The sequence below is a fragment of the Leucoraja erinacea genome, chromosome 10 (genome assembly GCF_028641065.1).
Source record: "Leucoraja erinacea ecotype New England chromosome 10, Leri_hhj_1, whole genome shotgun sequence".
Classification (NCBI taxonomy): Eukaryota; Metazoa; Chordata; class Chondrichthyes; order Rajiformes; family Rajidae; genus Leucoraja; species Leucoraja erinaceus.
In genome coordinates, this window is record NC_073386.1 from 26978330 (window position 1) to 26992567 (window position 14238).

At 40.5% G+C, this 14238-nt stretch overlaps 2 protein-coding genes across 2 annotated transcripts in view; one reads left to right on the plus strand and one right to left on the minus strand.

Annotated features, from left to right (window-relative positions):
* The window catches only part of elavl4 (ELAV like neuron-specific RNA binding protein 4), a 100830-nt gene extending 89886 nt beyond the window's left edge, over positions 1-10944 (minus strand). Inside the window, exon 1 of the mRNA XM_055641805.1 lies at positions 9745-10944. Within this exon, the coding sequence (XP_055497780.1) occupies positions 9745-9762 (18 nt within the window). The 5' untranslated portion in view covers positions 9763-10944. The remainder of the gene's footprint in view (positions 1-9744) is intronic.
* Positions 10945-13374: 2430 nt separating this feature from the next.
* Positions 13375-14238, plus strand: part of agbl4 (AGBL carboxypeptidase 4) — a 440437-nt gene continuing 439573 nt past the window's right edge. The window contains exon 1 of the mRNA XM_055642477.1: positions 13375-13417. Coding sequence (XP_055498452.1) covers positions 13375-13417 — 43 coding nt within the window. The remainder of the gene's footprint in view (positions 13418-14238) is intronic.

A 14238-nucleotide genomic window follows, 5' to 3' on the forward strand; every position in this document is an offset into this window, starting at 1 on the left:
ACGAGCCTGAACAGCACCTTGCGAACCATCACGGGGTGCCTTTAACCTACTCCAGTCACTATACTTGCAGGTATTTCGCCTGCAGGAATCCGAAGGCATGCAGCAACTCTGGCACTATCTCGTCGTGCCATGGACTCAGATCACCTCCATCAGGTTATCAGCAGAGAGCAGAGGCCATCCCGACTGAAGTCCTGTCATCCCTTTGCTCCACATGGAAAACAACTCCTAGCATCCATCCAACCAACTGAGCCAAAAGCACACTGGATAGCCACCAAGTGGTCACAGGAGTGGAAGGCAACCTTATCTCCATTACACAGCTACATCTCTTCACCAGATAAAAGCTGTCCCCAGGATCTGACCTCCCCAGGGGAGCATGGGTGAAGCTCAACAGACTTCGTACTGGAGTTGGGAGTTTCAATGCCAGCATGTGGAGATGGGAACTCCGCCAGAGCCCAGCCTGTAAATGTGGAGCAGAACAACAGACAGCCAACCATGTCATCTCTGGGTGCCCCCTCTACCACCCACCAAATGGAGCTCAGGGCCTTGCAGACATTGATGCAGAGACAACAACCGGGCTGCTCAAAAAAAAAAAAAAAAAAAAAAAAAAAAAATAACAGGCTCCGTCAGTTTCGCCACCTCCAACGTGACCCCACTACTTGCCACATCTTCCCATCTCCCCCCATATCTGCCTTCCGCAAAGACCGCTCCCTCCATAACTCCCTTGTCAATTCTTCCCTTCCCTCTCGGTCCACCCCCTTCCCGGCACTTCCCTTGCAACCGCAAGAGATTACCTCCCCCCTCGACTCCGTTCAAGGACCCAAGCAATCGTTCCAGGTGCGACAGAGGTTTACCCTGCATCTCTTCCAACCTCATCTATTGCCTCCGCCTGCTCTAGATGTACAGCAGGTATATCGGTGAGACCAAGCGGAGGTTGGGCGATCGTTTCGCCGAACACCTCCGCTCGGTCCGCAATAACCAAGCTGACCTCCATCAGGTGGCTCAGCACTTCAACTCCCCCCTCCCACTCCGCCTCCGACCTCTGTCATCCCTTTGCTCCCTCCATGGCCACTCCGAGCAGCACCGGAAAACTGGAGGAACAGCACACTCATATTCCCAAGTTTGGGAGAGTCTGCACCCCGGGGGCATGAACATCGAATTCTCCCAATTCTGTTAGTCCTTGCTGTCTCCTCCCCTTCCTCAGCTCCCCTGCTGTCTCCTCCCACCCTCCAGCCTTCTGGCTACTCCGCCTTTTCCCTTTCTTGTCCCCACCCACCCCCACCCTGATCAGTGTGGAGAAGGGTTTCGGCCCGAAACGTGTCCTATTTCCTTCGCTCCATCTAGATGCACCTGCAGCTCAGCTGAGTTTCAGACAGCTTTTCTGTGTAACCTGGCTGCTCAACACCCAGCTTGAGATCCAACTATTCCTTTGGTTTATGTTTCATTCTCAAGAAGAAGAAGACGACATATAAATGACTATCCATTTACTGGGTTGGTTATGTTAAAATTGGCACTAGTTTGTAGAGGACAAAGAAATACGAAATATCCATTAAAACATATTTCTTGGTAACCACTTTGTAAAAATGTAAGTAATGCTACTCAAATAACAGCAGAAGTTAAACTCAAACAAGTTTCTCTAACCAATGGGCCTCCATTCCTCCGACCACAGTTATGCCATTGCATAAGAACACCAATATATCTGTTTCCTGGGGTGAGTTAAATAGTTTTGTCTGGCTCTGTTATAACTCATATAACGGTGCGGTGGCGCAGCGGTAGAGTTGCTGCCTTACTGCACTTGCAGCGCCAGAAAATGCGGGAATAACTCAGTGGGACAGGCAGCATCTCTGGAGAGAAGGAATGGGTGACGTTTTGGGAAAAGCTTTTCCCACTTTCCCACTGAGAGTAGGGAAGATTCAAACAAGGGGACATGACATGAGAATTAAGGGACTGAAGTTTAGGGGTAACATGAGGGGGAACTTCTTTACTCAGAGAGTGGTAGCTGTGTGGAATGAGCTTCCAGTGAAGGTGGTGGAGGCAGGTTCGTTTTTATCATTTAAAAATAAATTGGACAGTTATATGGATGGGAAGGGAATGGAGGGTTATGGTCTGAGCGCAGGTATATGGGACTAGGGGAGATTATGTGTTCGGCACGGACTAGAAGGGTCGAGATGGCCTGTTTCCGTGCTGTAATTGTTATATGGTTATATATGGGTCGAGACCCTTCAGACTGTTGGGTTGTAGGTTACCTACGCCGAATATGACGTGTTACTCCATATAACCATATAACAATTACAGCACGGAAACAGGCCATCTCAGCCCTACAAGTCCGTGCCGAACAACTTTTTTCCCCCTTACTCCCAACTGCCTGCACTCATACCATAACCCCCCATTCCCTTCTCATCCATATGCCTATCCTCCAATTTGCAATGTGGCCTTGCTCTGGCAATGAAAATGAATCCACGAAAAGCAACTGGCCCAGATGGAATTCCTGGCCATGTCCCCAGGACTTGTGCGGTTCAGCTGGCAGAGGTATTCACAGACATCTTTAATCTCTCACTACTCCATTCTGAGATCAACACCTGCTTCAAGAAGAGCAGTGCAAAAGAAAAGTAAGGTAGTATATCTTAATGACTACCATCCAGTGGCTCTGACATCCACCATAATTAATAGCTTTGGGACACTCAATGACACACATTAACCTCTCCAAATGAGCCTCCCAGCCAGTTTTGATCCATTGCAGTTTGCTTACAGTTGCAACAGGTCAACAGCAGATGACATTTCCTGGCTCTAAACTCATCTCTGTATTACCTAGACAACAAGGACTCCTACGTTAGACTCCTGTTTATGGACTATAGTTCTGCCACACACTAATCACATTCAAAATCATCTTCAAACTTCTGGATCTAGGAATCAGCATCACCCTCTGCCACTGGATTCTCGACTTTCTGACCCAGATCACAATCAGTGAGGATAAGTGACATTTCTTTCATAATAATTCTCAACACTGTTGCTCCGCAAGGATACATTCTCAGTTCCCTGTTACTCACAACTGTGGTCCGATTCGGCTCTAACTCCATCTACAAGTTTGCAGATGACTCCTCTGTAGTAGGCAAGATCACGAACAATGATGAGACAGAGTACAGGAAGGGGATAGAGAACTTAGTAACACTGTATGAGGAAAATAACCTTTCCCTCAATGTCAGCAAGAAGAAGGAGCTAGATGTCGACTTCAGGAAGCGTGATGAAATATATACCACAATCAGCATGACTGGTGCTGAAATGGAAACGATTGAGAGATTCAAGTTCTTTGGCATTAATCTGGCATTAACATTCTGCAGGCATTTTGTAGAAAGTATCCTAACTGGTTGCATTTTGGCCTGATATGGCATAGATAGGGTTGACCCTTTTTCCAAGGATGGAAGTGTCAAAGACTGGATTATATGTGTAGAAACATTTTCTGATCTGCTGTTTTAAGTTCCTGATTTTCTTCAAGAAACATTTGTGCATGGCTTAATACTTTCTTTGAAAGTAATATTCTGGTAGCAATAAACCTTCCCACAATCTAGAAAGAAGTTTACAATCAATTAAGTTTACAATTTCCTCTCAATTAATTGATAATATTTCACACTCACAACATCAGTCCAGAATGGTATCTGTTATGCTCAAGTAGATGTCAAGTGTGCCAAATGCCATTGAGAAAAATAGAAGATATGATTATCTTCATGTCTAACCTTTAGTGGAATTAGTCTATAATTAACTAAGCTGGAGTAACTCAGCAGGACCGGCAGCATCTCTACAGTGAAGGAATGCGTGATGTTTCGGGTAAGACGACCCTTCTTTAACTGTGATGTCAAGAAGGCAGATCACAATTCTTAAAGGTTTAGGAAGGAACTGCAGATGCTGGATTACATCGAAGATAGACACAAAATGCTGGAGTAACTCAGCGAGACATGCAGCATCTCTGGAGGAAAGGAACGGGTTACTATTCGGTTCTGAAGGGTCTCGACCCGAAACATCGCCCGTTGCTTCTCTCCAGATATGCTGCCTGTCCCACTGAGTTACTGCAGTAATTTGTGTCTATCTACAATTCTTAAAGGTTTTGGTCTGTTCTGTCATAATTTACTGCAAAATTTTTAATTGTGCAAACCCTATTCATTACTTTATCCCATATTATCTATCAGGAAAATATATACTTCGGTATGAACATTGAATTCTCCAATTTTAAGTAACCTCCAATTTGCCAGTAAGACACAGTGGTAATTATGAGGAGAGAGATTACAGGACAAGAGTGGGAGAGGTGAAGATCTGGCATTCCCCTCAGCATGATGAATATCTGGAGAAATGTACTGTGTGCTTGGGGCTGGGAAACCTGATAGTACCACCACAGGAAAATCGCAGGAGGTGGTTCATAAGTTCCTAACTGATAGGAGCAGAATTAGGCCATTTGGCCGAATTAGGCCATTTGGCCGATCAATTCTATTTCGCCATTCAATCATGGCTGATCTATCTCTCCCTCTCAACCCCATTCTCCTGCCTTTTCCCGAAAACTCCCAACACCCGTACCTCACGTTCCTCAGGTGTGAGAGTCTCCACTGATTTGACTAATACAGAAAAAAACATTCTTACGATGTATAGAAAAGTGTGCTATGGACTCCAAAACAATGTTAGTCAGTCATCTCAGTAGATGGATCAAGAATTAATTTATTCAGGTATTGTGATAAGTATATTTGGCCTTGCAGAGCAGAATGTGAGGGATTAATATCTGTTCTCAGCTCTCTTTACTGATCAATGGTGAAATATGTTGGTGTTAATATTTGAATTGTGTAAAGGATCAGTTTTTCTCGGTTGGGGATTAGAATTTAGTTAATTCCAAACAAATGAAGTTCCCTCCACTAAAAAAACTCCAAGGTAATTCAGCGGGTCAGGCAGCATCGCGGGAGAGCATGGATAGGGAGCATTTCAGGTTGAAACCCTTCTTCAGACAGATTATGAGGGTGGGTGGGGGTAAGAATTAGAAGAGAGGAGGGGCAGGGGAAAGATAAAGTATGGCAAGTATTAGGTGAACACAGGTGAGGGGGGTTGTTGATAGGCAGATGGTTGAGCAAAGGTCAGAGATGAGAATAAAATGAGACACAAGGTAAGAACAGTCCTTCCATAAGCCAGGGTACTCTCTTACCCCCCCCCCCCCTCTCTTGTTTCTTGATCTCTCCGTCTCCATCACAGGTGATGGTTGTATCGACTGACATAGACTACAAACCTGCCGACTACCACGGCAATCTGGTCAATACTTCCTCCCACGCCGACCCTTACTCTCAATTCCTTTATCTCTGTCGCATCTGATCCCAAGATAACATCAGAGATGGATCCCTCGCTTGCATATCCTATGACCCATAGTTCTGCTCTCGCTCCTTTTCCTCCCAGGCGGAACATGGCTAATTTCCCTGGTCCTCACCTTTCACCCCACCAGCCACAGAGTTCAAAGCATCTCCCTCCAACATTTACTAACCAAGTCACCTACAATGTGATCCAATCACCTGTCACTGGTTGCTACAATTTTCACTCCTTTTCCCATTCCGCCGCAAACCTTTTTGTCCTGGGCCTCTTCCATTACCAGAGTGAGGCCACAGGCAAACTGGAGGAACAGCACCTCGTATTCCAATTTTCAAAATATTTTAATAAACTAAAATGATTCGGCAACCATTGAATGAGTATCTAAACAGTTAAACCCAGGGGATAAAACCCCACTATTTTTTAAAGAACATAGAAAACATTGGAACTTTTTTCAAGCTGCGCAGGCAGATCTCCCAATGTCAACAGTGTCCCTTTAAATGACAAAATGTCACAAAATTACACTAGTTAAACTAGTTCAATTAGTTATACTGGTAGCTATACTCTGAAATTAGTTGTGCTTAAGCAATGTCACGAGGTGCATCCTAAAGCTCCAATTTATGCTAATAAGGAAGGTTCCCCATTTTGCACCAACATTGGTGACATATACCTCATTGATGTCATAACACCTCATGACATATGGTTGATGTTGGAAAAATGAAAATTATTGGTATCTTGATTAAATTGTGCAAAATTCCTTTTATGCAGAGTGTGTGCACAGGTAGATCCACATTGAATACAACCAATCCTTCTGCAAGTGTGTTTCTAATCAGGATTCAGAGATTTACTTGAAAATGTAGCACTAGGGGAGAATTGAGTAGATTCACTTCTGAAGGCCAAGTTATCAAGATCAAGTTATCAAGGCCAAGACAAGTGGGAGTGCAGTCAGATAAATTTTATAGGATTAAAATGTGGATGTGGAGAATGGGATGTTGACCATGGCCTGCAGTTTGAAGTCTTCAAAGAGTGTTTGAGAGTGTCACCAGATGAGGCAGGTGATTGGGTAGGTATCATTACAAGTGATGGAAGCAAGTAAACTGTAATCACAATTTTAACATAATATAATAAACTAAGGGTGAAATATTTGCAAGGGACGTCATGGTAATTCACAGTAATAAAGGAGACTGAAACCTGACATTTACAAATTTGGAAATTGTGCCATGTACACATAATCATTATACTTAGAAAAAGCGAATTCTGTGAAACTCCACTGTACATTTCCCTCCAGTCCAAAAAACTTTTCACTTGTATGTTCCCTCTTAATTTCTGATTTACCAATTTTCTATCCGTGCTTTGAAAGATTCTTTTATTCCATTAACTTCAATCTCAATGTTGAGTCTATTTTATGACTCTGCATCAAATATATATTTGAATTATTTATACATATTAACACCATTCCTTTCATCAACCTTCTTAGTTACTTCATCAAATAAATGTAATGGTTAATAAAACTATGCTCTCTGATCAATACACACTTATTCCGGTGACAGTTAATTCTGTTCTTGCAATTAAACGGACTAATCTGTGGTTACTGGCTTAATCCCAACAACCTATTTTGAATTTAGTGCAACATTTGCAATTTTCCAGTCATACAAACAGAATAGTACAGAAATAAAGTTCACCACATCCATGCTGATCTTTCTGCTTATCTATGTTAATTCCATTGGCGTGAATTAGATCTTTATCCTTTTATGCCCTGCCTATTCAAGTGCTTGTCTAAATGACTTAAATATGTTTTAACAGACCTAGGATACTATGAAACTATCGACGTTTGGAAGATTATGGCCAGGAGCTCTGCAACTGTTTTTCCTTTACTTCCCTCAGCAACATAGATCCTTCCCATCGTGTTGTGGTTATTTATCTATTTTATGTGGAGCTAACACAATGAATATCTTTACTATCGCTTTTTAAATCTATCCAAAATCTCAATCACCTATTCATTTGCTTCTATTTTGCTGAATAATGTAAAGTACTTAGTCATTCCTCAGCTAAGTCCTATGTCTCCACAAATTAATTTCCCCTTTGTTCTTTGATTAGTCCCATATTTAGTCTTAGAATCCCTTTCCCGTTCACATGCTGAAAGAATATTTTTGAATTTCCTTCTATATGTTTGCTGCCAATCTTTTCTCAGGATCCATCTCAGATTTTTTTTTAATTTTCTCCCTTTACTTTCTGTAACCAGCCTGTGTTAATCTGCTATCCAGAATATGTTCTTTTATTCTGCTCTGTATCACTTTCCATCTTTTTGGATATCCAAGGAGCCCTGTTTTTTGGTGGCCCTACTCTTCTCCCTCATGGAAATGTACTCAAATTGTAATTGAAACATCTCCACTTTAAGGCCTCCCATTGTTATGGTTTGCCTGTCATGGCTAATAAGAGAAGGATCACATGTGGACAACTTGTGCAAAGTGGGTACTGATTAAAATGGAGTGGAGACACAAGAGACTTGCAGATGCTGGAATGATGAATGTTTGGCTATCACAGCAAAAAAAAAAAAATTGGTTAAAAAATTTGCAAAAATGGAGAAACTCCAGTAAAATTACAATCACCCAGGCAGTACTAGACCAATTGTCTTAAGCTATGGGGCTGGCAAATCTTCAAGTCCTGATGGACTTCAGCTTGGGGTCTCGAATGATATGAATTGTGAGATTGTTATCTCCTTTAGTCAAAAAGGAGGTAGAAAACAGGACACCACATAATATTTTTTTGTTGGACAAATGCTATTTATAACAGGGCATTTTTAAAATTCATGGTAACGAGGCAAAATCAACATGTTTTTGTGATAAAGAACATGGGTTTTATCAATTTGTTGGAGTTCATTGAAAAGACAACATATCCTGTGGATACAGAGACACTGATGAATGTACTAAACTCAGATTTCTAGAAGGCATTTGAAAAATTGTTACAATATAGAAAGTAAAACCTCATGGTGTTGGAGGTAACCCATTGGAATTACCAGGATAATTCAGTCATGGATATATTCGTTAATTGTATAGAACATTGACAAGACTACAAGAAAACAAGATTGGTGGGGGGGGGGAAGTGAAGTGGAATGTTATCATAGAAGGAAAAGCAAAGCATATAGTGGATTTAGCCATGATCTTATTCAATTATGTTGTAGGCTCAATAGGACTACCTACACCCAACAATCTACATTTTATGTACCATTGAAGCAGATAGTGCACTTCAATCACAATCAATAAAGGACAGTTGGAAAAGATTCAGTAAGAGCTTATAAAAGCAATATGGAAGTTCGAGAAAATAAAAGATCCCCAAACATTTTAGACAAAAGGGTGCCGTTTGGACAGGAGAGTTCAAAAGTGGCCTTACATTTTGTGCCTTTAAGTGAACAGTTTATAACGTCCAGCGGATAATGGCATGGCGCCAAAACGATTTAATCTTACTATTGATCCTCCCCCCTCCCCTCCATTCATAATTACGCAAAATCGTATATGAAGCAGGTAAACACAATGTTATGCAAAATAATATACCGTTTCTTGGGATTCCTCGCGTACCCACATTCAATTCCCCATTGCGACGTCTCTCACCAAGCCGAGTTCCCCCCCCCCCCCACCCCCCTTGTTTCCATGCTTTCTCCGATTTGGCGCCAGTGCCAGAATTTTGGCGGTTGTACAGCAAAAAGCGGGCAAGGACCACTAACAAAAACGTGTTCCATTGAATGGGATCTTCATCCGTTCAGATTCATAGGCCGAAAATAGTGGTTGGAAAATCATTACACATACAATTTTAAGAGTTATTTGATTGATAGTTTGACATTGAATGGAAACGCTCTACTCTTGAACTTTATTAGTGATAATTTGCAAACGTTCTTCCAAAAGAAACAACCTCGCGATGTGTAAAGAATAACCAATCATCCTTGTGTTAAATGTTTTCCAGGCAGATTCATAAACAACTGCTAAAAACATGACAGAACTGAGTTAAAAACTCTGCAATAAATAAAACATCGATTTTCTTACCTAGCCACACACTTTTAAAAGCCAATAGTAGCTCATTTCAGTTTTAAATTGCCCGTCCAATCTTGTTATTTTGACATAATATAAACAGATTCAATGTACTTTGTTAACAGGTGCAAAGAGTCGAATTGGACCCATTGAATTTTCATGTTTTCTCGTACAATAAGCATAAACGAAATAATTTGATGCTTTCGATATGACTTTGACTGCAATTAATATTTTTTCAAAGAATGTAGAAATGGTGTATTATCGAAGCTAGCAGTTCTTCAATTTAAACTTTTCAAACTTGGTTTTGGCACATCCCTCAAGCTATTTTTTGACTAAATGTGTTTCATATTGAACACTTAAACTATCTAAGTAGAAGAACGTTATTAGTTTTAATTACCTGAGTTTTTAAACGCATCCTTCTCGCTATCTTTGCGTACCTTTCCTGTGAAGCTGTTGGGGACTGGGCGAAACGGAATGTAACAAAACCCACCGTGCAAGAGCCTCGCACATCAGGTGCCCCACCCCCGTTAATCCTTCAAACTGCAATGCTGCTTGCAACCAATGGATGCAATACAAAACATATAACAAATAGTTACCTTTTTTGCTTTATTATCTCTACATATTTTTAAAAAATCCTAAGATTTTGTTTTTACACTGGAAACATTCTACTATTTGCAGAATGCTGATTCCCAATAATTGTCAAGAACCGCTGTCTTTTTGAGTGCATCGGCGGCGTGCACCCGTGTGGCCCAGGGCGTGAGCGCGCCTCTCGCTGAGCTCAGCCCCAGGCGCGAGCTCGCGAGTGAATGTTAACGGTCGCCTGTTCGATGTGCTTTGCGTTACTTGCCAAGCTGCCGAATGCTTGGAGCTTTGTTTGAGGCCCACGCACTAAGTAATTCCTCCCCGATCGCCAACCTTTGCTCACTTCTGGCTCTCTGTCTTCCTTGCTCTCAGTCAGTCACTAGGGTAACCAACTCAGCGTTGTTATGGATAAATCTGGGAATTCTGAGATTGAAATGGCGGACAGGAGAAATGATTCTGGTGTGTAAATTTGCTTATATCGACCTATTAATTAATTAATTTAATTTGTGTTCAGGTGCTTTCCCCATGAACTTTTGGAAACTGCACCCTGTCAAATAATTCAACAATTGTGTCGGATAAATTTCGTTTGACTACCGCAGTGCTTTTTAATTCGTTTGTTAGCACATCAGTTCTTACTACTGTGGTTTAATTTTGGGGTAAATATTCGAGAAAGTATTCAAATGTTACTTCTGTATGTAAAAAATATTCAAATTAAAGGAATGACAAGCAATGTAAATCCAAGAATGTGTGGAAATTCGGTTTGTTTACAGTTTGGTCCAAAGATGGTCCACTAATGTGATGAAGGTATGAATGCCACTAAGAGTGAGAAGATGTTTTGCTGCATTTTTGTTGCATACCAGTACATTTCTCATGTCCGTGCACCGTCAGCCCGACAGCTGCCTCTGTTTAGCTTGTAATGTGACTGGTGGTGGTGCATATTATTTTAAAACGAATGACTGGCTGCACGATTTCTTTAAATGTTCTTCTAATTGATCGTTTCTTAGTAATACATCCATTTGTGTGCCAGTGTATATTTATATTCAATTTTGACATATACATTTCATTCTCAGGGAACATTTTTAAAAATAGTAATAGTTAATAAGGAAACTGCCCTGAAATAAAAAATAAAGGTTTGTGCAGAATTAAATCATCTTAAGCATACTATATCTAACAACATTTTTCACTGGAAAAACCGTCATCTCGTTCTGATTGACCAAAAACATTCATTCTGTTTTTATCTTTACAGATGCTGCCTGACTCACATTTCACACATTTTCTATTTTTATTTCAGATTTACAGCATTTTAACTTTAATACATTTATATTTTAAATAAACATTGCCTTATAATTTCTAGAACGAGTTATTAACATAAGCAACAGCAATGAAAGCATGAAAACAAAATACTGCGGCTGCTGGAAATAAGAAGTATTCAGCAGATCAGGCTGCATTTATGGAGAGAAAAGAAAGATGCATTTTTGTTCAATTTCTCTTCAGTTGAACTTATTAATGATGAACTTATTAGATATATTTGTGTCATGATTTCTTCTATGAGACCTGAAATCTATAAATCACAAAGTGTTTATTTGTGCAAAAAATTAATAAACCACTTCTGCCTTAGTTCTCCTTGGATTTTTGGGATGCTGTGGAGCACTAAAAGAAAGTTCTTCAAGTAATATTAATTGCAAGCCAACACAAAGTGAACCTCTTAAAAAGCTGACCAAGACTGGTTTTCTACAACCTTTTTATTTCTAGGTTTCAGACAATCCAATGCATTTACATGTGTGTTCAAGTGTTTATGTGATCTCGTGGCATCTGGCATAAGCAAGCTCAGAAAAAAATCTTATATTTATAGTTCTTAATTTTGCATGAGTAGGAAAGCAACAGTGTTGGCAGCTGATCTTACACAGACATGTGGTCAGGCATGGATGTTCCATTTTCCAACAGTGGTTGCTTTCAGGTATTTGTTCATAGGTATCCCACGTATCCAACAACTGTGATGGCATCAGTGAGACTTGGTCGCCAGTCAAATTGAAGAATTGTCACAGACAGCAGGAAGCAATAAGCTTATTTGTTTGCCAATATTCTGAACAATTTTGCAGAGTACTTAGTAAAGGTTAGAAAAAATGTTTAAGGTTGAAGTTGAACTACGAATATCGTCAGTTACTTTGTTGAAAACCTGCAAGTTATTCACTAATGTTTCGCCATGTTTCTCAAGAGAAATTATAGCTTGTGGGAAGTTTGCAAAATTGGAAGCAATAAACACAAGATCGCGGTGGAGGGACTTTTTCTGCATGATTTCACTTACGATCCTGAATGCAGCAGATTCTTCTATAAAACAGTTGACAAATTATTTTATCTTTTCAAAATTTGTAGCATAGTAGAGTAAAGCAGAGAGCCATGTACCCCACCTAGTCAAAACAGGCTGAGGAGGTAGCGGAATCTCGGGTGCCATTTCCTTGACAACTGCACACGTGACAGTCCTTTGAGGAAGATTTTCTTGACATTGGAAACTAGGCGATCGACATTTGGAAACAAGCTACGAATGTGCTTAGCAACTCTATGAAGTCCTTGAGCTAAGCATGTCAAATGCAACATTTTGGGAAATAAAACATGCATGAGCAGCTTTTTTCATGTACGGAGCTGCATTAGTCACAAACAGAAGAACATTTAGTGTTTTATACCTTCTGGACAAAGTACAGCAAGTGAAGATATAAACAACCGAGCAATAGTTGAGCTGTTTGACTTCTCCAATACTTCTGATGTCAACAAATACTCCTTTGATGGTTGGCCTGCCTCCATTGTACCGATGACCACATTGGCAACATATCTTCCTACAGCATTGGTTGTCTCGTCTATTGTGATCCATATTTTGTTGCAGGCAACTTCATCTCTAATTTTCTGCACAACAATGTTGAAGTTGCTATCAACATAATTTTTCTGTAATGATGACTCCCTTGGTATTTGTTCCTCTGTGTATTTCTCTAATTGTTTTCCAATTTCCACAGTGGAATACCAGCATCAATGAATGCCATGCACAGACCATTCGAAAATTCAGATTTGCGACTGGAGCCAGCAGTAAATGTAGTGAGAAGACAAGCTTGGGTATTTCGCTTGGGTAGTCTACGCACCAGCAGTATCAACATTGACTTCTTTAATTTTAGATAGCCCTTGTCTTCTCCCTCCACCCCCTTCCCAGCTCTCCTTCTAGTCCTACTGTCTCCACCTCTTCCTTTCTTTTTCCAATCCCCCACCCCACATCAGTCTGAAGAAGGGTCTCGACCCGAAACGTTGTCTATTCCTTCCCTCCATAGATGCTGCCTTACCCGCTGAGTTTCTTCAGCATTTTTTGTCTACCTTCGATTTTTCCAGCATTTGCAGTTCTTTCTTAAATAGATCTTGGAGAAGAGTTAACCAGCAGGCAGCGGCATGAACGAATGAACGACCGATGGCGACACCTCCGGTTTCGCCAAGGTGGTGGAAATGTTCTTGTAAGTTATACTATGTTAACACGTTAATAACATTAATATTAACGTGTTAACATAGAAAACTTCATTGTATTCATGGTAAAACTAAAGAAAATAGCACAACCTTTTAGCAAAACGCCCAAAAAGACTGATTTAGGCACTCAATCATGAAAAAGACATTATCTTGGTGAAATCAAAAAGGCACATGGCATTCATGGCAAAATCCTGGCTCTAATTATGAGTGTTTTGGCAAATGATTATGTTCATTAACAATTTCCTCGTCAGAACTATTCTAATATTCTGCATAGGAAACCACCACACCGTGTAGATTACAATATTTTAAGTCCCATTATTAGTTTCATTCCCACTTTTGAATATTTCTGTCCACACATTAGTTTTGAGTTTTGTTGCACAGCTGGTCTTTTTGACCTTTTCTACTACAGAAATGTGTAGTAGAATCATATAATGGTATCAGGTGAACAATATTTCTTATGCTTGCTTGGATTCTTTCAATTTACAATGCTAATATAATCTGAATAAATTAGATATTGGGAAAAGTAGATCTGAGGGACCTGGTAATCAAATCAGATGATTTTAGGAATAATTGTAAAGAAAGTACTCGGACTCTCTTTACATTTTCTAAGCAGAAATATCTGGACTATGAAAAGTTTATACATTCTTCTACATGACACCACTAAAGCATGGAGTCAATTAGCTACTTCTGAGATGGACAATAGATAATAGGGGCAGGAGTAGGCCATTCGGCCCATCGAGCCAGCACCGCCATTTAATGTGATCATGGCTGATCAACCCCAATTGGTACCCCGTTCTTGCCTTCTCCCCAT